Source organism: Schistocerca gregaria, chromosome 3 (genome assembly GCF_023897955.1).
Source record: "Schistocerca gregaria isolate iqSchGreg1 chromosome 3, iqSchGreg1.2, whole genome shotgun sequence".
Taxonomy (NCBI): Eukaryota; Metazoa; Arthropoda; class Insecta; order Orthoptera; family Acrididae; genus Schistocerca; species Schistocerca gregaria.
The window spans coordinates 878,900,176-878,926,811 of record NC_064922.1 but is presented as its reverse complement, the minus strand read 5'-3'; the positions used below and the strand labels follow the sequence as shown (position 1 = coordinate 878,926,811).

The 26,636-nt window shown below is 43.6% G+C and overlaps 1 protein-coding gene across 4 annotated transcripts in view; it reads right to left on the bottom strand.

Moving 5' to 3' along the window:
* The window catches only part of LOC126354993 (zinc finger protein jing), a 625,696-nt gene that overhangs the window by 339,428 nt on the left and 259,632 nt on the right, over positions 1–26,636 (bottom strand). The window contains exon 1 of one of the 4 annotated variants that reach the window (XM_050005106.1): positions 24,119–24,420. The exons of the other annotated variants lie outside the window; for them this stretch is intronic. Coding sequence (XP_049861063.1) covers positions 24,119–24,147 — 29 coding nt within the window. The 5' untranslated portion in view covers positions 24,148–24,420. Of the gene's footprint in view, positions 1–24,118; positions 24,421–26,636 lie in introns of those variants that run through there. 4 annotated transcript variants of the gene reach the window in all.

Below are 26,636 nucleotides of genomic sequence, written 5' to 3'. Positions count from 1 at the left end.
TCACGCAGCTGACACGCTACTCGCCCTCGCGCACAAAGGACAGGCCAGCCAGAGGCGTGCTCAGGGGCCACAGCCCATCTCCACGGTTTCACTGTCGCCTGCTCGTAACGTAACTGAATTACCCAAGTTCCTCCCAAGATTCGAGAGGCAGGAACCAAAAATTCTACACCTCTCTTTCTGACAATTATCAAAGTCGGATGAAATGAAATGATCGTATGGCATTGTTGGCCTGAAGGCCCAATGCGGGGGGAGTTCGGCCGCCGTATTGCAAGTCCTTTTTAGTTGACGCCACTTCGGCGGCTTGCGAGTCAATGATCATGAAATGATGGACACACAACACCCAGTCATCTCGAGGCAGAGAAAATCCCTGACCCCACCGGGAATCGAACCCGGAACCTCGTGTCCGTGAAGCGAAAACGCCACCACACGACCACGAGCTGAGGACAATGTCGGATATATCACGTCAATGGAAACAGTAAATACGTCACGACTGTCTCTGTATTTTAGTAGATGGTGTCCTCACGTTCAAGTGATTACTCTTGACTAGACAGTCATCCTCTATGTATGTAACAATACTCTCCCCGTGTTTCGTGGCATTGCAACACACATCTTGTGAGCAGAGGTCTGTGCGGATGACAAATGGGATCACTAAGTGCCTCGCCCGCTTCGAGACCGCTAAGCCTTTTACTGTCTTCGCAAAACGCTTTAACCTTTTCGGTATGCCGGACCTCTGGCAGTAGGATTGCCCACGTCCCAAATTTTCGCCTCTAAGTCGGGTGGCGTAATTTACACTCCTCAGAGGCGGATTACAACCACACTTTAATACGACATCAAATGACACTGCGGAGATTAGGTATTAAAAGTAATACATCAGTTTTGCCATTTGGGCAATAACATAGTTGACGATGGCCGAATTAAGAGGATATAAAATGCTGACTGCCAATAGCAAGGAAATATGATGCTATAAAAGAATGCTGAAGAATCAGGTGGGTAAATCGCGTACCGAATGAGGAGGCACTGAACAGAATTGGGGAGAAAATAAATTTACTTCAGAATTTGATTAAAAGAAGGCATCTTTGACAACACACTCAGAGGCATCAAGGAACCGTTAATTTGGTAATAGAGAGAAGTGTGGGCCTAAAATATTAAGGGAGACGAAGGGATGAATACAGTATGTACGTCCAAATGGGTGCAGTTTGCGCTACTTATTCGGAGGTTAAGAGGTTCGCACAGGATCGTCTAGCGTTGAGACCTGCATCAAATTAGTATTCGGATTGAAGAGAACAACAGCAACAACAACGTATCTTATTCCTCGTACATTACGAAAATTACAACTTTCTGTCGTAAATAAAGAAACTGATTGTGAGAAAATTTTCTGCAAAATGTATCCGCCACATGGGAAAGAGTCGTTTAATACGGTGTCATACACCAGTTACACAGTTCGAAGTTTAGTTCCTTTATCAAATGTACGTTAACTTGTTACTCTTCTCAATTTAATAAGCGTAGCATGGTATACTTTTAAGTATGTTTAAGAGGAACGTTAATAGAGTCACTAGTTGTTTATCGAACATTGTTGTGTGATGACTGTGACAAACAGGAGTCAAACCATGAAGCGAAGATCCTTATGGATGCTGCATCAAAAATGGCTCTGAGCACAATGGGACTTAATATCTGAGGTCATCAGTCCCCTAGAACTTAGCACTACTTAAACCTAACTAACCTAAGGACAACACACACATCCATGCCCGAGGCAGGATTCGAACCTGCGACCGTAGCGGTCGCGCGGTTCCGGACTGAAGGGCCTAGAACCGCTCGGCCACAACGGTCGGCGCTGCAGTATCGTAGAAGAGCTTCGTGGCTCCTTTTGGTAGACGTTGCGCCACGTAAGGCAGTGGTCGTAATTCCATTAATCTGCAGTCGTTGTACGGCTTCCAGTGGCGGCAGCAGCAGCAGCAGCAGCAGAAGCAGGGCTATATCACGATAGCAGGTACCATCCCTGGCACCTGTAACCCTGTAAATTTTTAGTATTTTAATGCGGTCACCGAAACATCGCATCTGTACAACCGCCTACGAAACACGACAAATTTTGATATTTGGAATTTGCTCCTTACAGTACTTTTTTTGTCGTATATTTTTATCGATCACAAAAGAAATATATGAGACAGAAGAAAATGTGAATCCCATCTCCGTAGCCCAATAGAAAACTGACAAACCTTAGGTCAGATATCGCCAAGTTTGTACCGATAGCTCCTGAGAAATGGAACTTTGAGTTAGCCTCTGCCAATACGACGATTATATGCTTCAGCATGACAGTAGAAATTCAAAACAAACAAGCCATGCAATAAGATTCCGTACCACTTAAACATTTCGCGTCAGTTATAGAGAAGTTGTAAATCCTGTACGATCTTCATTTTACGGATGACTTACGGCAGCGAAAATGAAGTTTGACTTAACAGAAGTACGTAAATGACTAATTTCTCAAGTACGATTAAAAATTCTATGAATTATTATGATGTATATTTGGCACATTTAAAGAAGTAGTTCAAATAAACAATGAAGTGAGAATCACATCTTTGGCATTTTGGAAGAAGACACTGCACATGAGGAAATAAACAAGTGTAAAAAGGGCATGGAGCGCGATAAAAATGCATAAAAAGAAGCCGAAATGTACAGATCCACTTTCACAATGTAGTTTCATAAATACAACGAGTTGCGCGGATTACTTATATTCTGAAGTGTAGAGATATGTTTGGAGAAATAGGGAAATATATTGTGTTTTGCACACGCCTGAATTTATAAACGCAAACAATTGCGCGAAGACTTATTTCACTTTTCCCACTGTTTTAGCTAGAGTACTTTATAAGACGCCGAAGAAATGGACATTAAACTCGGGAATAAGAAATGCAGGCTCACAAGCGTCAGCTGCGAAAACCTGCCCAGCTTAGTTCCTCACTTCGTCTACACTGGGAGTAAAGGATGTCACACGGTCTACTCTCACTGTATTTGACTTCGACATTTGGTTACTATGACGGACCACTTTGACCCAGGCTTTGAGTGTGCCTCCACTTTTTATTTTCATCATTTCTGTATTGTCCTTCCTGACATTCGTATTATTTGTGTTTCGTATGTTATACATGTATATGTAATTCTAGACCTGGGCCCAGTAGGAGAATTAATGTCAGTAATATCAGGAGGAGGAGGAGGAGGAGGATGATTTGTAACAGAGGAGAGACTGGGGGAAAATTCATTGTAGAAAACAACATAATATACTTTGAATATACTAGAGCCTCAAAACGTGCCCGAGCCAGCCCTTCGTGAATTTAAATAATTCAGATATGCTACAAATCATCCTGCTGGATACAGAACCAGCTACGTAAGGTTTGGCTTTCAGAGGTACAAATAAACGGGCTAGCTGTATTATGAGTATGTTATTCATCTGTCCAAGTTCAATTCTGAGTGGTGGTTTCTACGATCGGTGGTCGGTTGCGTATCGTGCAACGAAAATTGTTTTCTTTTTTCGGGTTGTTTTGAATGTGTGACTCTTCGGGGCAGACGTCGCAGTACTACTATGTTGTGGAATCGCTGCATTTCCTCCAAACTAGTGGTCGACGAAACAGCGAAGCGTCAGCAACAAAGATATCTATGCAGTCATTCCGGGTAGGGAGTAGCTAGAAAGACTTTTATGCAATCTCACCGTCAGATGTTACCTGGCATTCGTGAACACGAAATTCCGTAGTATAAACACTTCAACCGTGTCAATGTCAGATTTAGAAATATCTCCAATTCCCTCGCAGTAACTCAGCAGATTAAATTACGTATGTGCTATTAATGAACAGTTCAATGTAAGGACTTTACATAATTTGTCACCTGACGAAGTGTGCTGCCAGTGATTTCTACGGAAGACACTAGTTTCCCTACTTTATTACTCCGCAGACCTTACAAAACTAAAGTGTGAAGAACGGCTTTCTATAAAAATTATATGAAGTAGGCTACTTCGTCGCTTTATTGATATTTTGAAACACTGACTACTAGCATCCCAGGGATATTTTTTTATCACAACAACCCTTCCTCTCAAATATTAGTAATCATCTACTTGTATGATTGAGTTACACGTATTCATTGTGTGTGTGACATTTGTATTTTGTGTCCGCAGCTTCTGCCAAACTAGTTGAAGTGTAGAGAAATGACATGTTTGCTTGTAGGCCCCTGTAGGATGCATAGCTAGGCTACAGCAATATGAACTTTTCATATTGACAGTACTGACAGAATAATAACAGCGATATGAATCAGTTAAAGGAAATTAGAAGCAGTTACGACCGTTTTAATATCTCTCTAGAGTGGACATCACATTTTCCTAATTGCTGGAAAATAGCATTCCTTGATATTATTAGTGTGACTACAGCCGCGGAACTGCACATTACAGGCTACTTGCTCTCCTCACGTAAAACTGTGTACCGCTGAATAAACTACTGGCCATTAAAATTGCTACACCACGAAGATGACGTGCTACAGACGCGAAACTTAACAGACAGGAAGAAGATGCTCTGATATGCAAATGATTAGCTTTTCAGATCGTTCACAAAAGGTTGGCGCCGGTGGCGACACCTACAACGCCCTGACACGAGAAAAGTGTCCAAACGATTTCTCATACACAAACAGCAGTTGACCGGCGTTGCCGGGTGAAACGTTGTTGTGATGCCTCGTGTAAGGAGGAGAAATGCGCACCACCACGTTTCCGATTTTGATAAAGGTCGGATTGTAGTCTATCGAATTGCAGTTTGTCGTATTGCGACATTGCTGCCCGCGTTGGTCGAGATCCAATGACTGTTAGCAGAATATGTAATCTGTGGGTTCAGGAAGGTAATACGGAAGGCCGTGCTGGATCCCAACGGCCTTGTATCACTAGCAGTCGAGATGACAGGCATCTTATCCGCATGGCTGTAACGGATCGTGCTGCCACGTCTCGATCCCCGAGTCAACAGATGGGGACGTTTGCATGACAACAACCATCTGCACGAACAGTTCGACATCGATTGCAGCAGCATGGACTATCAGCTCTGAGACCACGGCTGCGGTTACCCTTGACACTGCATCACAGGCAGGAGTGCCTGCGATGGTGTATTCAACGACGAACCTAGGTCCACGAATGGCAAAACGTCATTTTTTCGGATGAATCCAGGTTCTGTTTACAGCATCATGATGGTCGCATCTGTGTTTGGCGACATCGCGGTGAACGCACATCGGAAGCGTGTATTCGTCATCGCCATACTGGCGTATCACCCGGCGTGCTGGTATGGGGTGTCATTGGTTACACGTTTCGGTCACCTCTTGTTCGCACTGACGGCACTTTGAGCAGTGGACGTTACATTTCAGATGTGTTACGACACATGGCTCTACCCTTCATTCGATCCCTGTGAAATCCTACATTTCAGCAGGATAATGCACGACCGCATGTTGTAGGTTCTGTACGGGCCTCTCTGGATACAGAAAATGTTCGACTGCTTCCCTGACCAGCACATTCTCCAGATCTCTCACCAACTGAAAACATCTGGTCAATGCTGGCCGAGCAAATGGCTCGTCACAATACGCCAGTCACTACTCTTGATGAAATTTGGTATCGTGTTGAAGGTGCATTGGGCAGCTGTACCTGTACACGCCATCGAAGGTCCGTTTGACGCAATGCCCAGGTGTATCAAGGCCGTTATTAATGCCAGAGGTGGTTGTTCTGGGTACTGATTTCTCAAGATCTATGCACGCAAATTACGTGAAAATGTAATCAGATGTCAGTTCTACTATAATATATTTGTCCAATGAATACCCGTTTATCATCTGCATTTCTTCTTGGTGTAGCAATTTTAATGGCCAGTAGTGTAGTATGTCCACTGAGTCAGTCTGAAGCAGTGCCTATGCATCTCGCACGTCGTGCAAACAGCGTGCAGAAAAGTAAACGCAAGAAGTGCCTCTATTTTGCAAGAGTGCAAATGCAACGGGCAATCTCACGTGTAATACGCCGGCTAAGCAATGAAGAAACCTCGAACAGATGGAAGCTCCGTGAACGAGTGGGCCGTGAGCGTGCACGCAGCCGAGGGCACTCCTTGGCGTGAAGGCGAGCCGGAGGGAAATGTCGCCACTGCGCGACCCACCGCCGGAGGCGGCTGCGTCGGCAAGGGCGCGAGTCGCTTTTCATCGCGCGCCACTGTGAGTCGGTCCTTGCAACGGTGATACTAGCCGAGGGTTAGCGCACGAACACACGCGCACCTATATGCGTCCCAAGTCCCACGGTCGACTGCTGTTTCACGGTACGCCATCACGAATGATCGACACTCGTCATTTCGTCACCACAAAAGACCTACACAGCAGGCTGCCCGAGGACTGAGCCTAACCAGAAGGCAAATGGGATTTTTATTTTTTTATTACCCGTGAATGAGTTGAGGCTTTCAGGCGAGCTGTGTCGGTTAACTTTCATACAGATACATTTATATTGATGTAGATGTAAAACTTAATTGCCTACAAGCAACGCCTTTTGCTTTTAGATAAATAAAAATAATTTTATTCATACTTCATTACATGCACGAAAAATTAAGTAAAATAATATCACACTGCGTGAAGAGTTTGATAGAGCACTGAAAGACCGGAGTCGAAACAAGGCTCCGGGAGTAGACAACATTTCATTAGAACTACTGAGAGCCTTCGGTGAGCCACTCCTGACAGAACTCTACAATCTGGTGAGCAAAATGTATGAGACAGGCGAAATATCCTCAGGCTTCAAGAAGAATATAGTAATTCCAATCCCAAAGAAAGCAGGTGTTGACAGATGTGAAAATTACCGAACTATCAGTTTAATAAGACACAGCTGCAAAATACTAACGCGAATTCTTTACAGACGAATGGAAAACTAGTAGAAGCCGACCTCGGGGAACATCAGTTTCGATTCCGTAAAAATGTTGGAACACGTGAGGCAATACTGACCTTACGACTTATCTTAGAAGCTAGATTAAGGAAAGGCAAACCTAGGTTTCTAGCATTTGTAGACTTAGAGAAAGCTTTTGACAATGTTGACTGGAATACTCTCTTTCAAATTCTGAAGGTGGCCGGGGTAAAATACAGGGAGCGAAAGGCTATTTACAATTTGTACAGAAACCAGATGGCAGTTATAAGAGCCGATGGACATCAAAGAGAAGCAGTGGTTGGGAAGGGAGTGAGTCATGGTTGTTGTTTCTCCCCGATGCTATTCAATCTGTATATAGAACAACCTGTGGAGGAAACAAAAGAAAAATTCGGAGTACGTATCCAAATCCATGGAGAAGAAATAAAAACTTTGAGGTTCGCCGATGACATTGAAATTCTGTTAGAGACAGCCAAGGACTTGGAAGAGCAGTTGAACGGAATGGGCAGTGTTTTGAAACGAGGGTATAATATGAACATCAACAAAAGCAAAACGAGGATAATGGAATGTAGTCGAATTAAGTCGGGTGATGCTGCGGGGATTAGATTAGGAAATGAGACACTTAAAGTAGTAAAGGAGTTTTGCTATTTGGGGAGCACAATAACTGATGATGGTCGAAGTAGAGAGGATATAAAATGTAGATTTGCAATGGCAAGGAAAGCGTTTCTGAAGAAGAGATATTTGTTAACATCGAGTATAGATTTAAGTCTCAGAAAGTCGTTTCTGAAAGCATTTGTATGGAGTGTAGCTATGTATGGAAGGGAAATATGGACGATAAATAGTTTAGACAAGAAGAGGATAGAAGGGTTCGAAATGTGGTGCTACAGAAGAATGCTGAAGATTAGATGGGCAGATCACGTAACTAATGAGGAGGTACTGAATAGGATTGGGGAGAAGAGAAGTTTGTGGCACAACCTGACTAGAAGAAGGGATCGGTTGGTAGGACATGTTCTGAGGCATCAAGGAATCACCAATTTAGTATTGGAGGGCAGCGTGGAGGGTATAAATCGTAGAGGGAGACCAAGAGATGAATACACTAAGCAGATTCAGAAGGATGTAGGCTACAGTACGTACTGGGAGATGAAGAAGCTTGCACAGAATAGAGTAGCATGGAGAGCTGCATCAAACCAGTCTCAGGAATGAAGACAAGAACAACAACAGCAATATCGAAATTCTCGAACCAGTGACAAAAGAAGTTTTAGTGATACTCCAACGTTTACTGCAGCTTAACATCTAACCTGTGTCCACTACCATTATCAGTCGCCAGCCGTATGGAATATCTGGTTAACTAGAATTAATTCCATGTGATTTAAAGATATATTACACTTTTGCATCCCATCGGCGATAAGACAATCGAAGACTCAACATAAATGAGGATTGGACAACAATGAGGACGGACATCGTCTGTTCTTTAGAAAGCATGTATTTCCATGTCACACGTGATTTACAGCAACATCGGGGAAAATCTCTGCCAACCCACCCCGCTCTCAATGCGAGTCCACCCAACTGTGGGGCAATGGTCTCCACAGAACATGTGGGTTGTAGCCTAAAGTCTCTTTCGATTCAAAATTTATCTAGTCCCGCCATTACTGGCCGTTACGGAGGATATGTCCTAATGTCCATTTAGTTGGAGGTGCCACGTACGGGAATGGCAGTCACATATAATGCTTTGCTCATCGCCTCTAACGTTGGTTTGATGACATTTCCCATACCGGTCGCTTGCCAACTATCTTCTTCATTAAAGCACAACTGTTACTTCCCACATTATCAACGACCTGCGGTATGTACGATTCCACTCAGCTACAGATTTCACAAGATAATTCGAAGAAAAGGGAAATTGAGAAAATATTGCTATCAAATGTTTAAATAAGCATACAATTTAATAGTAAAAAACATGCAATTTAAGAATACATAAAGCAAACTTATTTGTTGAAGATACCATCTTGCACATCATTTCGGTTTTTGTTCGAAGTCACATTTCAACAGTAATTTCCGCAATTGCTTTCAATTATTTTGTTGTAACAGGCTCACTACTAAACACTTTGCTTTTAAGGTGATCCACAACAAGGAATCACAAGTTGACAGATCAAGGGACCTAGGAAGCCATGGAATGCTACCCTTTCTCGAAATTACGCTGTTGAGTAATAACTGGTATACAGCTGCCACCGATATTCTTGCAGTGTCTAGCTGAAACCACCTACTGTGAATAATTTGGGGAAATGTCTGTAGTTTTTGCACAATAAAGAACTCGAGCGCGGCGACCTCCGCCATTCTCGCCCTCCTCGGAAAAAATAAAAAAATAAAAAAGGCACACCACACTCACTTTGTTGCTATGGAGTGGACATTATTGTAACTGAACTGGATTTTCTTGTATTCAATAACAAAAACTGTTGGCCAACAAAGCCACGGAAAGATGAAAATGAGCTTCGTCCGTCATCCTCAAGTCTTTAAACTCACTGTCATCGTTTACCTGTTCTGGCATTCGTTCACAGAATTGCCGTAGCATTTGGTAATCGTTCGGTTTAAGTTCTTAAACGATCTGCAACTCGTATGGACGGTAATGTAAATGCTGTACCTATATTGTTTGAACACTCAACTATAACGCCTATGCATGATGACAGGTTGAACAATGGTGGACTTCTTATGATAGCAGATGGGCAGCTTTAATATTGTCCGGTATACGAACGGTTCGCACACGGCCTGGAGGTTTCATTTTCAGTGCTGAACCCATTCCCTCACAATTATGTGCGGAACGTGAACAGGGCGACTTAATGTCACTGAGAAATCTACATGTCGCCTCCACATGGTCATTGGTTTTATAAAAAGCTTTGACGGAATACGTACGTTACGCAACACTCCAAGTATCCATGTTCACTAAATGGATGACGAGAGTTTGTTTTAATGTTATTCTGCGTTAAGAATCGCCCAGGCCTACCAATACAAATCTCAAAATCCTTAGTTCTTTTTATCAACCTGTATATGACCAAACATTCTGTGATGCTTTACAATCTTTTATACCATTTTTTATTCTTGTCTTCTTTGTAGTACGTTTCTTACTTTATCAGTTCATGTCTTCAACGGTCTCCTGGAACATCACATTTTATTGGTTTCTAATCGTTAAATTTCTGTCTTCCCTAGTCTCTGTTTGGCACTCATACAGAGCACTCTTTCAAATACAGCTTTTTATTAATCTTTTCCCCGTCTCAAAGTTTACATGTGTGTGTTGTGCCTTTGCTACTATGTTCCTACATCTCCCTTTATTCTTCTTCCGATATATTCAAATTCGTCCTCTTCAATACTAATTAAAGTTGGAGATTTAGCCACCTAGCTCGCCCATACGTTGCGCACACCATTATGTTGTATTTCTATTTGTTCTTGTTCATATTGCAGGTATCAGCTAAGACACGTACATTTTACGTACTTAATCATTAACTGCGTTTTTACATTCTGCGACTACTGTCTGTACCTAACAAGTCAGTTCCATATAGTCTACTTCCGTCAATGACCCTGTAATCAAAGTTCATCATCATCCTGAGATTGGTTTTATCAGCACGCTATTCCGTCTGCCTTCCTCTTCGTTTCCACGCACGTAGCATAGCCTCTATCATTCACTACCTGCTGCATGAATGACATCCTTGGTCGTGCCCGGTATTCCTTCTCTCAATAGCTGCTCCTGCTATTGTTCCAATGATGCTCGTATGTCTTAAATGTGTCCTGCGCCTTTGTCTCTTGTTTGGGCGTGCCTCCAGAGAGATCTGCTTTCTGTACTCTTCTCAGCACCTCTTGATTTTTTCTATACCACCACCACCACCACCACCACCAGGTAAATTCCTCCCATCCTACCCCTCCCTTCTAATTCTCATTGTTTGAGCATCATATTCTTCTCCAGTATTCCATTTAATCACTATAGTCGTTATCTTGTTTATTTTCACACCATGCTGGTGACAATATTGTTTCCATTGTGCTAAGGATGTTCTATAAAACATCTTTCGTCTTCGTGACCACACCAATATCACTAATTTTTATTCTCACCTGAGCTGTTTGGTGAATTTTTACACCAAATATCAGAGGTGCTAAAGTATCTCTTATTAAACCTTTCCTCAATTTGGCTCTTATACTGTATCTGCGATGAACACTACATTATGCTTTGCATATAACGGCTTTTCCAAATCTGCAAATGCAATGTAAGTTCGCTTTCATCATAAATCTATCTTATTAGCCGCAGTGGTATAAAAGCGTTTCGAGCGACTTTTTCCAGTACACGCAGATTGTTACTCTCTCAATATACTTTCGAACTTCTAATAAGTTCTCATATGTAAGTTTATATGGGAGTGGAAAGCCGCTTTGAGGGCTGGCCTCGTGGAGCGACCGGTTCGCTAACGTGTGTACAGCGGGGGCAGCAGGCAAGCCGGAAGCAGGTGCGACGCGAGGTGGAAGGAGCAGTGTCGTGCAGCTGATTGCTGCCGCGATGTTAGAGCGGCGGCCCGTCCAAATTACACCGCCAACACACACGCCGGCGGCACAACGACTGCGCGACACAATGGCACATCACCACCAGTGCGGACCAGCGTTTGAGGTCCCGCTACTACCTCGAGCCGCCAGATAAGCTATCTGCCGATGTCAATTCTCCTTGAGAGGCCCTGTACGCCGGCGGCGGAAGTTACCTTTAATCGAGTTACCAGCCGCTAGACGTGCAAGGCGAGGGTGCGCCGTAACACAAAGCAACACCGATATGAAACACAGCTGGCTTGTATCTTGTGCCCCGGATGTGACAAAATACGCCGAATAGTTCGCGACTGAAGAGCCCAACTTGTTTCGGGAGACAAGAACAGCACGCGGTCATCGCATGTTCCACGAACACACCCTTCTGCCAAGGTGAAGTCCAAAATTTCGAGACACCACCACTTACTGAAGAGAGATTCATCGACAACTAGTAATGTCGGAAGCTCCGTCACGATGTTCGCGGGGGATTACCTTTGTATGTAAGTAGCAATGCCAGAAAAATATATCTAAATGCTGGTCTTCCTACAGGAACGCTTGCGCAAGGATAGACGGTTGGCGAACAAACGTGGATTTGACGTTTTGCGTATAAACAGGAGAGACGCCACTGCTATTCTGTTTCCTCACGAGCCATCACTCGAAACAGTAACAATAAAATTCCTGGATTGTCACCGCCTTGAGAAATGTAAAGCGAATGTTTACATGAAACTAGTTACAGGACAGGAAGAATCTTAACACAATGCGGACGGTTCCAGAGTTTACTGGGGCTTTCGCTTGCAAACCGTTTCGGACGGGTCTCGAGGTAACTCGTATTCTACGCACTGACATATTTTAACTACTTGGTCTATTCATGTGTTTACACCATTAATCAAATGCATCAAACTTTGTGGCTTTCGTGAACTTTCCTGCCTCTTCAGAATTTTTATCATATTTTTATATTTGAATTTATGTGTATTGCCATCTCAAAGTTCCTCCTCCTTTTACAGATGGCCCTATTCAGAAAACAGAAAGAAATGGACCATGGTTATTCAGACGTTCGAACTGAGAATGAAGATCCAGATGACAGTATGAATGAATGTTTTCATGGTCCTGAAGACTATTTCAGTGCTAGTGCCATCATCAGACCCACAAAGACGAATAAGGTGAATGTTTTCAAATGATTCTGGCTATAACGATGAAGGCGAGTGCTCTTGTGCACGACTCGTTTTATCATAATGTTAACCCTTTCGACGCAGCACCGAAGTCTCACTCTGCCACCTGCTACGCCAGTTCACGAATAAGCCACTGGCGTCGTGTGGAAAGCGTATTGACGAAATTAATTCATCCACGATAGTAGAGGCTTACAAAACACTGGCTGAAATGATCTTGAGAGTACTAATCGTCGCTCTGAGAACGCTTACAAGGTATCATTAAGACACTGAAGATCCAAGTAAGAGCGCATTACGTCACGCGCCCTCTTTTAGAAAGGGCGAAAGTGTTACGGTTATCCTCATCAAATTCCAACGGCGGGCGCTACAAGAGAATCAAGTTGTGCATCACCAGAAAGTTAACTTAAAATTTCAAGAGCGCACATTCCAACATGAGTCGGGCAACGTTACACTTCCTCCTAGATATTCACGCATCATTGGCGAATGTAACAGGAAATGAACATGACAGCGGTACCTGAACGCCCTCCGCCATACACCGTAGCCTGAACAGCCGAGCGTAGGTGAACATGTTAGCAAGTACAGTGGAAGAAACGTACCTGTGCGCGAGGAACAGCGCCATCGTGCCCGGTGTGTCGCGCGCTCGCCGCCGGCCCGTGACGCGACGCGAGCTGAGCTGAGGTGAGCTGAGCTGAGCTGAGGTAAACGCTCGCTGGCCTCGTTACCCAGTCGCCGAATTCAATGTCTAGGTCCCCCTGCCGCGCCTTACGTAACGCCCGCGTCACACGCCGCGCGCACGCGATAAACTGATTACACGCCAGCAGTTCGCCGGTACGGCACGCATCTCCATAATCAGCCACTACATCTGACGACTGGCCAGTCCTGTCCAATAAAGTAGGCCTTCCACAATGAACTTCGAGAGGAAAGAAGGCATAAAAATTAAAAGAGTAACGCCGGTGCTAAATCGGGTGCCTTCGTATTTATATGCTCTTAAACTACCAGAGTCAATTCGTACGCCGGATAAAAAGCCCTAGTCGGATCGCGCTGTACTTGAGCTCCGCCTAAGATATACAAATCCTTTTACTTCGTGAAATATGTGTTACGCAAGTGATGTTACGTAAAGGATGTGTAATTTTGTTACATGGTTAATGGTATTGATATTTACGATCGAGATAAATATGCTTTCTTTAATGGCATGTTATAGTGTCTATAGCGGTAATCGCATTACTTTGAAAACAGAGCTCTAGTGACATATATCGTTGTAATATTTGCGTCGAGACTTCACCAAAGTGTGAGACATTAAAATTGAGAGCCGAAACCGATTACGCGGACTAAACGCAGCCAAGCAGGATCACTTGACAAATTTCGTCGTAATACGAAGCGTTTCACAATTCATGTTACAGGCTTGTGCAAACTGTTGAGAGGATTTCGTAGCTTGAGTTTTCTTAAGGAAATGTACCCTTTCGATATTAAATTAATTTCAAGATTGGATCCTTACACACAAACTGAGAAAGGACGCCGTCGTCAGTTCCTGTTGTCATTCGTAACTCCACATACCATTTTCGTCCTGCTCCTACAGCTGCGAGTTACTTGAACATTTGCAGCTGACCGGCATTTCACGGACGCCACACAGTCTCGCCTCTGAAGAGAACGCCCGTGCCGTGGGCTGCTATGGAGTCCACAGGTCAGAATTACTGTGCCCACTGTGGGCATGTCGTGAACGGGAGATGTCTAGGTGGCTCGATATTGATCTTCAGACGCCTGTTACATCCAAACGATACGTTTCTGGACATGGGTTCCTTGTCAGAAATGTCTACTACGTTCTCTATACAATCCGCAGGAGCCTTTAATAGCAATTGCTAAACACCCTATACTAGTCATAAAGACCTACAAAAAAATTTTGTAAGCCCTTTCTGGTATGTTAATTTCTTACAAAACATTCTGCGTGATTTAAAACATGACCTAGAGAAAATTTTGTGTATGAACAGCATGAACCACTTAAAATATCTGCTACCATGCGAACTATCATTCGAGAGGAATCATTATGTATATCTTGAACCGTTCAGGAAAGAAAAGGTGTGTAGCACCCAACATTTCTCGAAACCTCGTGCCCGCAACACGTCCCTGACTTGCCTGTTTGCATGCGCTTGTCTGTCACAATGCCTTCTCGGCAACCAGACTGTTCCCACGCTTTGAGGCGACTTTGTGCCTCCTAGACTAGAGGGCCTCAGCTGCTCTGCACCACGCCACACCGTCCTCTGACTTCTCGGCTGTCGGCACGCCACTCGGCTAGATTTACAGCATCGGCTTTCGCTGCAGGACACGCGAGTAATTTTACATTAGGACCGCCGCCTCACAAGGGAAACTCCCATTGCATCCCCTCAGATTTAGTAGTACGATAGCCCTGTGAATAGTCCGTCAAAAACTGAACACAGATCAAGCACGAAAACAGGAAGATGGTGTATTGAACTGTAAAAAAAGTAAAATAGAAACAGTGAAGCTTAAGAAGTGCAATATCGAGAGCTCAACAGCCGCGGCGTTGTGGTTTAGTGGTCACGATGTTGGATCATACACTAGACGAGTCGTGCTCGAAACTCCACGTCATTTTTTCCCCCCCCCCACAACATTATGAACCGTCCGTCCGGTCACTGAAATGTTTATCTCTTCCTGTAGTCTTGGCAGTTGTCATATTATACATTGGTTATAGAATATGAGTCATGCGGTAAGAATACGTTACCGTCGCAAGTAAATGTGGTGAATAGAGAGAGCAGTAGGTACCGCATGGACGTCTCACGGAAATGAAAACTACAAATAAACAGGTGTGAACTATGTTACAACAAGGGAATTCGAGAATCAAAACTTCCAAAACGGAACAACGTTAAAAACATACTTTATGACAGAGCACAGGGAACCCGTATGATTGTGAAACTTGCGTTCATTTGTTGCAGCTTATGTGAAACTATTATGTTTTCTTCATTTCTTTTGCAGTGATCACATTCATAAAAACACCTAAATCGGGCAAGGAGTCTCTCTCTCTCTCTCTCTCTCTCTCTCTCTCTCTCTCTCTCTCTCTCTCTCTCTCTTGGCGTACAAATTAGGTGCGTCGATAACACACACACACACACACACACACACACACACACACACACACACACACACACACAGTCACTAACGCCGTGTATGACACCAGACGTTTGTTTTCCGGTGGAGGATACGGTTGACTTGTCGCCTTGTCATCAAACGTTTGCGATTCCCATTTGAAAGCCACTTCCTTCGGCTGTTATCCTACACTTCGCTGTTGCAAACAGACGTTACACCACAACAGACACAAATTAGAATACAGTGAAAATCGAAAAATAAATTAATTAATATAGCGTGAAGGAGGATTAAACAGCTCACCCACTTGGCATTCCAACAACGTTACCTTTTAACCACGACGCCGTTGCTCTTTAAGGCTGTTCTATGTTGCAGATCATGTCCTTGGACCGTTGACTCTACTCTGCTTTGCTTTTCCCCCCCATTGTCCAGTACACGTTCTTCCTGTTCCTGGGCGATGGTAATTTCCCTTGTCAGAAGCCGATGTCGCTTAACATACTATGTTGGCGATCGACTCAGGTAGCTGCTTCGAGTTCTTTTAGTTCTACATGCCAACAGGCAGGCTCTAATCAAATTTTGGATATTTGACAAGTTACTCATAACGTGTTTTTAATGTCTAACACATCTCTGCAACATTACAGTGAAAATATGCTATGAAGACTATTTTGAGCAACCAAAGCCGATTAGTTAATAACTGACTGTATTGCGATCAACAACCAAATTTGTAAGTAATCAGCTTCGTCAGTTCTCGAGTCGCCTGTCAAAATTAATTACCGTCCTCCTCCAGGTACTCCACTCCCCACATTTCGCTCCACGTGACTGTCTTCAAAATTAAAAACAGCGCTCAAAGAACGCGGCCCAGCACCAACCTCTAAGCTCTATGACGAATTCGCTATAGGCACTGGGGCACTTCCTACGACGAGGTTCTGCGTTCTGTTCACCCTTCACCTAACGATGAGTACAGGCGAGTGTAAACGCCACTGGAACATTTGCGGGAAAGGAGAGGTAAGGTGAGGTGAGGTGAGGTGAGGTGAGGTGAGAGTTCGGTGTGGTGGTTCAAGGAAGGGGGGCAGGCGGGGGACTTTTTATAAACAGAATAAAATAATCACTAAAATTAAGTTTTTTTAAACAAATCTGAATGTCTCAACACGATTTCGTTGAGTAAATTAGTCCTAAGCGGTACACCGATCAGCACACAAAACTACACTTAAATTAACAAAATATATCCTAAATTGCAGTTACTTTTATGATAAGTATCTACTATTTTATGGTAAAATGTTGAGTTACCGCCCCATCTAGTTTAACAATAAAAAAAGACAAATTAAGGTAGAGATGCCGAAGTAGTGCGAATGGTTTCGGACTTCAAGCAAATTTTGAGAAAGATCATGAAGGTAATGTATCTCTGCTTTCTGTATTTCACAAACTTTTTTTCACATCTTCAAAAGCGCGAACCACTTCCTGTTGCACCAACCACGGCACCCAACCTTTTCGTCATGCCCTCTATTAATCCTGCAATGTCCTCTCCTACTCTTTCAGGATGGACTCCTGTAGACCCTATAGAGGATCTGAATAGTGCTGACGAGCGCTTCTCCCCAAAAGGTCCCAAACATGCTCTACGGGATTCAAAAATCGAGGCTCTGAGCAACCCAAACCATAGCACAGTTCTCACAGAATGTGGACGTGCACTGTCATGCGATAGCGTAAAGCCGTCACCAATAAATGGAGCCGAAGGTACAACATGCTACAAAAGGATTTGTTCGCCGGAGTGCTGTAAGGCTACCCCACGAAGATTAAATCCGTCCTTGCAATCCTACTGATTCCAGCCCACATCATAACAACGGTAGAATGCAGTCCTGGACGATAACGTACAAGGTGAATACTTTCGCGCAGGCGTTCTCCTGAGCCGCTACACCCTTAGTCGATCGCAGGCCGAACTGCGACTCATCGGTGGCAACGTTTGGCCCAATTTTTGTTCTCACGGAAGGCAGTCGAGGTGTGCCATGCTGCCTGATGGGTTCTCAGCCTGCAACTGGTCTTCTGCATTGGAGATTGGCGTCTTCCGCCCTTCGTCGGACCGTGTTCTCAGCAACACTGGTGACTCGAATTTCATCGCGCTTCAACGGCGGTTATGTGACGGTGTCTGAGAACTAAGTTGTACCAGGTGGTCGTTTTCGCTGACAATGTTCCTCTCGGGCCTGATTCTGTCTTCTTTGCATAGCCTCCAGTTTCCCCTGTACCTTCTTATGATTCTAGAAATCGTGGAAGTGGTACTTGTCAACACTTCGGCAACATAACGTATTCTGCGTCCATCGTCCATCTTCCATCGAAGTAACAGCCTTGGCAACATCTCCAGGGTTAAACGGCATGTTTGCTGCAGAAAGCTGGTCACGATAGTCGCTTGAGAGGGGAGCACTAAAAGGTACCACAATAACAGCTACCAGAGCAGGAAAACATGTCTGTCATGAAGCACGAAGAAAAATTAAGGCTAATGGAATAAACAACCTACGCTTGACAGCCTCCTCGCCAAGCAATGTCAGTAACATACCCCGTCTAAAAACATTTGATGAAATGCTACACTTTAATTAAAGAGATAATTACACATGGTTTATTAAGTGTTTGTTGCGCTTTTCCGGCCGGTTAGTGTAGTTACGAGTAAAACGGTGCCTCAACTTGCCGCCTCTACTGATCCGACTCATCCTTGAAATGCAGGTAGTTTTGAGACACTGTCTATGCAGGGACAGAGCGACGTCTTACTTGGAAGACGACAATGTTGACGTTAGCCTACGAAGACCATGTATGGTGAAGAGAAGAAAAAAAAGTGGTTCAACTGGCTCTGAGCACTATGCGACTTGACTTCTGAGGTTGTCAGTCGCCTAGAACTTAGAACTATTTAAACCTAACTAACCTAAGGACATCACACACATCCATGCCCGAGGCAGGATTCGAACCTGCGACCGTAGCGGTCACGCGGTTCCAGTCTGAAGCGCCTAGAACCGCACGGCCACCCCGGCCGGCTAAAGAGAAGTATCTCTTAAAGTTACTGAATAGTCCAAGATGTGATTCGGAGGTGTGTCACGGAGTTAGGTGCGACGGCATTACTTCGGTCTGTACTTCCGGCTGTGCTAGGAAACTGTCTATTGTGATTAGAATGAATGGTCCCGAGTTCGAGTCTCGGTTCGGCACACAGCTTTAATCTGCCAGGAAGTTTGTCTATTGTGATGGCACCTTGTGAAACTTTGGCATTACAGAAGCTCCTTAATGGACTGAGTATTAATCGGCTACATTCACGTCAGAGCTTAACCTTGGGCTACGGAAAACGCCGCCTGCCTGCTGCTGCTCGCACTGGCTACGTCACGAGCAGCTGTCGACGGATCTTGCGGTCCGCTCGCACTTCACCTAAACAAAAGCGCTGCTAGCAACGGTCCGAAAAGCACGCCACAACCTTCACTACCTCCCTTCTTTTACCAGAAGAAGGTTTTAACTGAAGCGTTTACTTTATAGGTCGTAAGCTCTTGCTACACGTGCACTCAACCACTAAACTGCAAATGCCGCCACACGTTAATTTTGTGAGCACCGGAACTAGATTTTTAGCACTCATAATGGAGGCTACTTAGTCTTTTAAGCAGCAACAGGCCTCACCAAAGATTATATCCCGATAAAATGTCCACCTGGAGAGCAATGTGAGGGTGCGAAGTTAATGCACTCGCTCGGAATTTATGAGGGTGTATCGTTGTGTCAGCTGGCCGGAGTCTGCGAGCACGACGACTGCCTGCGGCCTGGGGACTGCTCGAGGCCGGAGAAAGGCAGTGCTGTATGCAAGGCCACGAGCTGCTGGACTAGCTGACTCTAGGCTAGGCTTCGCTAGCGCAGCGCCGTGTTCTCTCAACAGCGGCCGCCACACGCTGTACCTGGACGAAGGTTACGACAGTCTAATACATTACCTGCAGCAATGGATAGGAATTACTCTCATCTGAAATATGAGGAAAAGCCAATTGTCAAGAATTATCAAGCATCCAAACAGAAAACGAGTGCTGCACTCTTGAGCATAACGTACTGAAGACAGGGATACCCACTAATGGTTGGAGGCCTTTGATCACAATGCACACCTTCCGCACACCCGCAGGTTTCTGCCATCTCCACCGTCCGCCATATTCCAGCGTCATTTATTTCTGGTTTCATACGTACGACCAACGTCATTGACTAACAGTCTGTACCACAGTACTATCAGATCATTACAAGACGACGTCCGCATCTCGTGGTCTTGCGGTAGTGTTCTCGTTTCCCGCGCACGGGGTCCCGGGTTCGATTCCCGGCGGGGTTAGGGACTTTCTCTGCCTCGTGATGACGGTGTTGTGTGTTGTTCATCATCATTTCATTATCACTGACTTGCAAGTCGCCGAAGTGGCGCCAACTAAAAAGGAACTTCCCCCGCATGGGACCTCCCGGCCAACAATGCCATACGATCATTCATTCATTCCAAGACGACAATATTGAACTAGATGACCCCACATAAGTAGAATAATACCCTCAGACGCAGAATTTTACAATGTCTTTTGCTTTTGTTCCTGCAACTGGTAACCGAAAATATCTGACATACAAAAAAATTGTAGAGGCACATTTACTGCGTGTACAGGCATCCTGCTGAATGCAGAGAAGCGTTTGTAGCACTTCCCAATATCCGTCCGGCGCGTCATCCTTGACAGCTGTTGCTGAAACCGACCACGTGTAGTAGCAAAAAGTTCAGAGTGTCTTCTTGAGTACTCAACATTTAACGTCTTGATCCAAAAAATGCGCTACCACGAATTGCAGTATGTGTGGTGACAAATAGTGACAGCCAAAACGTAACTTCAGTATGCCAGTTACGAAAGAAAAAATGGTTCAAATGGCTCTGAACATTATGCGACTTAACTTCTGAGGTCATCAGTCCACTAGAACTTAGAACTACTTAAACCCAACTAACCTAAGGACATCACACGTCCATGCCCGAGGCAGGATTCGAACCTGCGACCGTAGCGGTCTCGCGGTTCCAGACTGCAGCGCCTAGAACAGCACAATTATGGAAGAATTTACTTTGCTTTAGACATATCTAGATGCCCTTCTGTATATTAGTATCAGTTATGGGGTATCTGCATAGTTAATTCCTGATTTTCGTCAGCAGCAGTAGCGTTTATCAGCAAACGATCTCTGCTTTGTACAAGAGGCGCCCCACCAAGACTCATTTAATACATTACGCGTATTAGAAGTTGTTAACATAGTATCGTCAAATTTATAGATTTCTAATGCTTACGTCCGTCGTGTTCTAGTTTTCCAAGACATCGGAATGAATGAGTGAAAACAAGTAAAAAGTTGAAGCAATTTTTTGGTCAGACTGTAAACAAGTCTGGGTCACACTAGTTTTGAAATTACATAGCAGAATTTTTGCTGTTTTTGCATTAGTTTTGATATTAGTTACTTTGCTGTCAAAAACTGGAAGATTTGATGCAACCGAATCACTCGGGTGAAGATGTTGAAAGCTGTTTGTGTGTTGTGACGAGACAGCTCCTTGCCGAAATACAACAGCTGCCACCAAGTGCAAGAATTTTGGTTGGCACGCTTAGACATCTGATGTTCAACTACTGTTATCGATTAATGTACCGTGACATGCTGTAACTGCGCTTTAACTTTATAATTTAATAAACCCAAAACTCTTTATTTAGAAAGTAACAGAAGGAATCGCAATTTACATCACATTAAAGAAAAGCAGTTTATTTCATTGAATAGGTGCGATTTTCTTTCTTTGAATCTTCCTATGTTTTATCTTCATTCTCAACCCAGTGCTTGTAATTAAAACAAGGTCGTCGGTAAAATGCGTAACCGTACAACGTTTGACGGTGCAAACGCAATTCTTAATACTTTTCCCATATATGTAGTTTTCTCCATAACTGAAGAAAAATTCTGAAGTATTTACAACACCGCAGTTCAGTTTCAGAGAACAATCAAAACAACTTGATATTTTCCCTTTTGGTGATCAATACACACAAAGCAAGGCATTAACTTTAAACACACTAATGAACGGGCATTCGCATCGGCAGTCAACGACAGTATCCTCTCCGCTATACACACTCACTTTATTCATGCTTAGAATTCGCATACGTCAAATCATTTTCACATGAAATTACATCTTTCCCCATACATCGAGTGAGTTAACAACGCGCACCTGCACTGCGAACAGGAGACAAAAAATTCCGTTTACTACCCAGCAGTGACACGAAGTCAGTCAACTGCTGACATTGTGTCGGTTAACCGTGATAGAGTAGCATGGACAGCTGCATCGAACCAGTCTCTGGACTGAAGACCAGAACAACAACATGACATGCACCGCAGTCCTCACGAGACTAGAACATTTTGATGACTAAACTGGCGACATCGGCTGCGTAGTACTTAGTGTTTCACTGTGCCCGACCAGGCCGCACATGCATCTCTAGCTTTATGCCTATTTTTTAAACACAGAACGCTAAAGCTGAAAGTTGCTACTAAACCATCGTAAAGGTTACTATACGTTTTGTTCAAAGGAAGTCATAATTTATAGGTTATGCATTATTTAATTACCATTGTCATCTCCAGTGGTATGTTGCGTACCAAGTTAAGCACAAAAGTCCTGTTTTATACCGTACTGCACTAGTCAATTTTACGGGGATTTAGTAATCTAGTGTTAATAGAATTACTATAGACTATTGCATTTTTGTGTAACAGTGTGCGTTTCATGTTGAAGAAACAAAGCGGAGGCAGAATAGACGAACGTTGGCAGAGTAACTTGCGCCAGAAATGTTCTGACTGAGCGCTTACAACGAGTCACTTAAGATGTGGGCTAGGTATGCTCTGCGAGAGGCATTCGTAATTACTGAAATCAAAGGCACTTATTTCAGATTCTTAGTTACAACATCGTTACAAATTCCATACGTTCTGCCTCCATTCAGTTTTTTGTAAAATAGATCTGAAAAAATAGCAAACCGCAGACTCAGAATTTCTATTACTGAAGAAATCTGAACTCTTCAAACTGGCTTCAATCACAAAAATTTAAAATATTGTTATCCTCATGACTAATTTTTTGCTACATAAACTACGTGTTTCAAAAATCTACAAACGAAGTTTCACGAGGGAAGAACCAGAATTATTCTAAATGCTGTCAAATTCGAACTAGGACGAACGTACAAATTACTTTGTAATCCTCGTTTTGGGGAGAAAAGGAAAATGGTTTTACACTGGAAACAGGTGAGTCTGTGCCTTTCCCCATTTGCAGAATTTCAGAAGAAAACAGCCATATGCCTTATAGGGGTGTCTGAGCTTCCGCGTTGCATCAGGGAAAACTGAAGCATACATTTCCCTCAGGCAACCCCTCCTCCAGACTCCAATATTTCATGAACAGTTAATACTGAAAGCACGTTCTGGGCAAGTGAAATTATGGAAACGCAGCGAATGATATGTTTCCGGAACTTTTAATTCTTTGATAATTACCACTTTATCAGCATTCTTCAACAGGACATAAAATGAGCACGGCGATACATTACTACAATCTTCACACAGAACCAACGAACGAATGTGGCCAAATATATGCACCGGGTCAAATCACATGCCTATGTTATTCCAACCACATCGCATCATAAGCAATACTGACTGATGGCACTTTCAGTAAATATCCAATTTAGACCTTATTTTCAAAAACTGCGAGGAATTAAGCAAAATACGAGGGAGAATCGGCCGAGACTAGTGCAGCTTTACATACTACATTAAGGAAGGAAGATTGGATTTAACGTCACGTCGACATCAAGGTCATTAGAGACGAAGCACAAGCTGTAACTGTGTAAAGGATGGGGAAGGAAATTGGCCCCGGGCCTTTCAAAGGAACCATCTCGTCATCTGCCTGGAGCGATTTAAGGAAATCACGGCAAACGTAAGTCTGGATGGCTGGACGCGGGTTTGCACCGTCGTGCATCCGAATGCGATTCCAGTGTTACATAGAGTACGCACGGATCCATACGAACCACGTTTATTCGGTATTTTAGCTAAAAATTTCATAGCGAATATTTACATTTATTCTACTCCGTTTAGTGGAGTTATTAAAATATGTTGGAAGAATTGCACCATTCCATTACAACGAATACGAAACAGTTGCTTTAATCTCTCGATGGAGCAAACATTACGCACACATCCAAATATTCGGCTGTTTGCTCGCCGAAAACACCGTCACGTTTTGGGGGAGGCAGGAGAGGTGAGCGGTGACTGTGTATATATGAATACGTTAGTAATGAGAGCGAGCTAGGTTGCTGATAGGAACTGGGCGAAACAATTAGTTGTCGTGGCTGTGAACTTCCGCTCGAGTCTCGGGTGCACCCCGAGACGCCCCAGACAGGAACAGCGCGGGCAGCGTGTCGTACGAGTAAACGCGTGTTACCTGCGCAGGCGGCAGCGCGCTGATGCCATGTCGAACAGGGACCAGCGTCGTGTGCCCGTGTGTGTGGACACGTGTCGCGCCCTCTGGCGAACGTCACAGCGCGTACTGGACTGGCGCACCGTCTCCTTCACCGGCTCTTGCCGCGTGTCACAAACAAGTCACAACCGCTTCCACTAGGGCCAAAGAGGGGACAAAACACGCCACTTTATATCACACACATTCACCTCCACCACTAACCAACACCATTTTGTCTGTAAAATCATTAAATAATTTCATATATTTGCGACAGCCTGTTAAAGGTTAATCGTGTCTATTTGAAACGTATTTTTACTAGGGTCGCCTACAAACGACCACCAGATGGCGCCACTGACACACACTGCTGTGTTTGTAAAATGTGCCACCTGGTTTTCGCATAGGAGAAGGTAGAATGCTGTAGCCTGCCACACATTTTAGGTTTTCGCCTCTAGCCATTCTTGTAATTCAAGCTTAATATATTCACATTTCCTTTTTAGGTACAGAACCCTTTTTGTATGCTGTAGACTGAAATTACGAAAATTACTTTGAAGAGTAAAGTTTCAAAAGGGTCGCAATCGAGAAAATCTTGTCACTGTTGTATTTATGTCTGTCACTTCATTGTTCTGCTACACGCAGATAGTCTGCAACTGAAATAAAACTGAAATTTTACGTGGATCTTTCCATCGGACGAAATTTTAGGATTTCGTAAGGGCTTAACTTACTTCATTGAACTCTTCGTAACCAATCACGTTCAGAAAAGACCGTTTGGACTTCGCAAAATTTCCACGTGCCTGTGCTTGCATCAGCGACGCTTTGCATACATGAATGTCGACTTTATAGGTTGTTTCAAAAACAGTTCGACGCTGTGTCCAGCGAGATTAAAGATGTTCTGCATGTGACTTTGGCTCGTATTACACAGTAAATATTTTTGTCAAATATCTTTTTTTTTAAACGTTTTATGAAGTCTTTGATATACTAGGATAGTTTTTCACATCTTTTATAGAATTCAGTGAGTGGTCCTAGCTTTTATAAAGGGTTAGTAAAGAACTTGGACAGTGTAATACATGGCCTTACCGCGAGATACAGACATATAGAACACTACAGTACATTCGCTTTTTCATGAACAATTTGCTGAAAAACCCCGTTTCGAATGTATTCCGCACAATTTGACCTAAGTTAGACCCAACACTGACTAGTTTCCACTGGTGCAGGGAAATGCTCAAAAATTCGATCGATGAACGAAAATTTCGTGTACAACTTTAACTTCATATCTCCCAAACTTGGTGTCCCACAATTATATAACTTTGAAGATACATTCACTAGTATATGTGGATACTGCATGAAAAATAGAGTTGGTACTAAAGAAGTAACAAATTGAAGCGTCATGCCCGATGCTGCAGTTTTACGTGAACAGCGAAAACGCAGTAAGCAATAAACGTGTTTCCTTTCATCGTTTTGAGGAGGCAGCCTGCGACAAAAGATTTGGTGAAGTTTGAAATCATGTGTAAAGTTTTTTGGTAGCCGCTAAGCGCGCTCATTATCGAACACTGGACGAATATGGTCTGGGAATCTGCGCGCCGTGATTTACGCTACCTAAAGTTACATAAAGTTTCCAGCTGCACTACGTGCCTTACTGTGTTAAAAATTCAACATTAGATTACACGTCTTAATGAGCAGGTTATGAAAACATTTAAAAATTTTAAAACCGGTCAATATCCGTGTGAAATATTGAAAATAAATGTTTTGTTGCCTCTGAAAGCCGTCACATGGGCAAACTGCAAGTTGGACCGAGCCCCTGGTTAACCGATATAGAGATATCTTGTTTCTTCCACGTCATCCACGAAGTAAAAAAAAAAGTGAAAATCTAGCGGTATTCTTCTTCACGACAATGCCAGTTGTCTCACAGAGCGTCAAACAGTTTACTTGACAGGGTGAAACACGGAATTAAACCATCACTGCCCGCACTCAACTGGTTTATCGCCTAACAACTTTTTGTTTCCTCGTGGAAAAAAAGAACGCTTCCAAATGTGTACAAATTTTAAAGGTGAATATTTTGAGAAACAATAAACCGTTTTTAACCAAAAAATATGTTTCGTTGTTTTCGTATCGGAACTTTCGGTTCCTGTTCGCCACTCCTTATTACTCTGTAGCTTCACTTTTGTCAGATGCGCAAATTGTGAACGCCATGCGTCCGATACGAATACGATAACCTCACTGAAAATAAGGGGCAGGAATGGCGCCTAACGGGACAGACAACAGAGCTCTTATTCGCCTTATCTGGTATTTAACTAAATCTGCAACTTTCATAACGGAACTGCTGTGAGAACGTCCGTAATGGGCAAACTGAACTAAAATAAATCCGAAAAACTAAATAGCGGATGTCTGCTGTAAATTGTTCCTCAGTAAATCAGCATACGCTTCATCTTCCGCAGACGAGACGAGCCGGGATGGAATCTGCCCGGCGGATCAACGACTAGACCAGCCAGTCTGGCTGCGGTCTCAA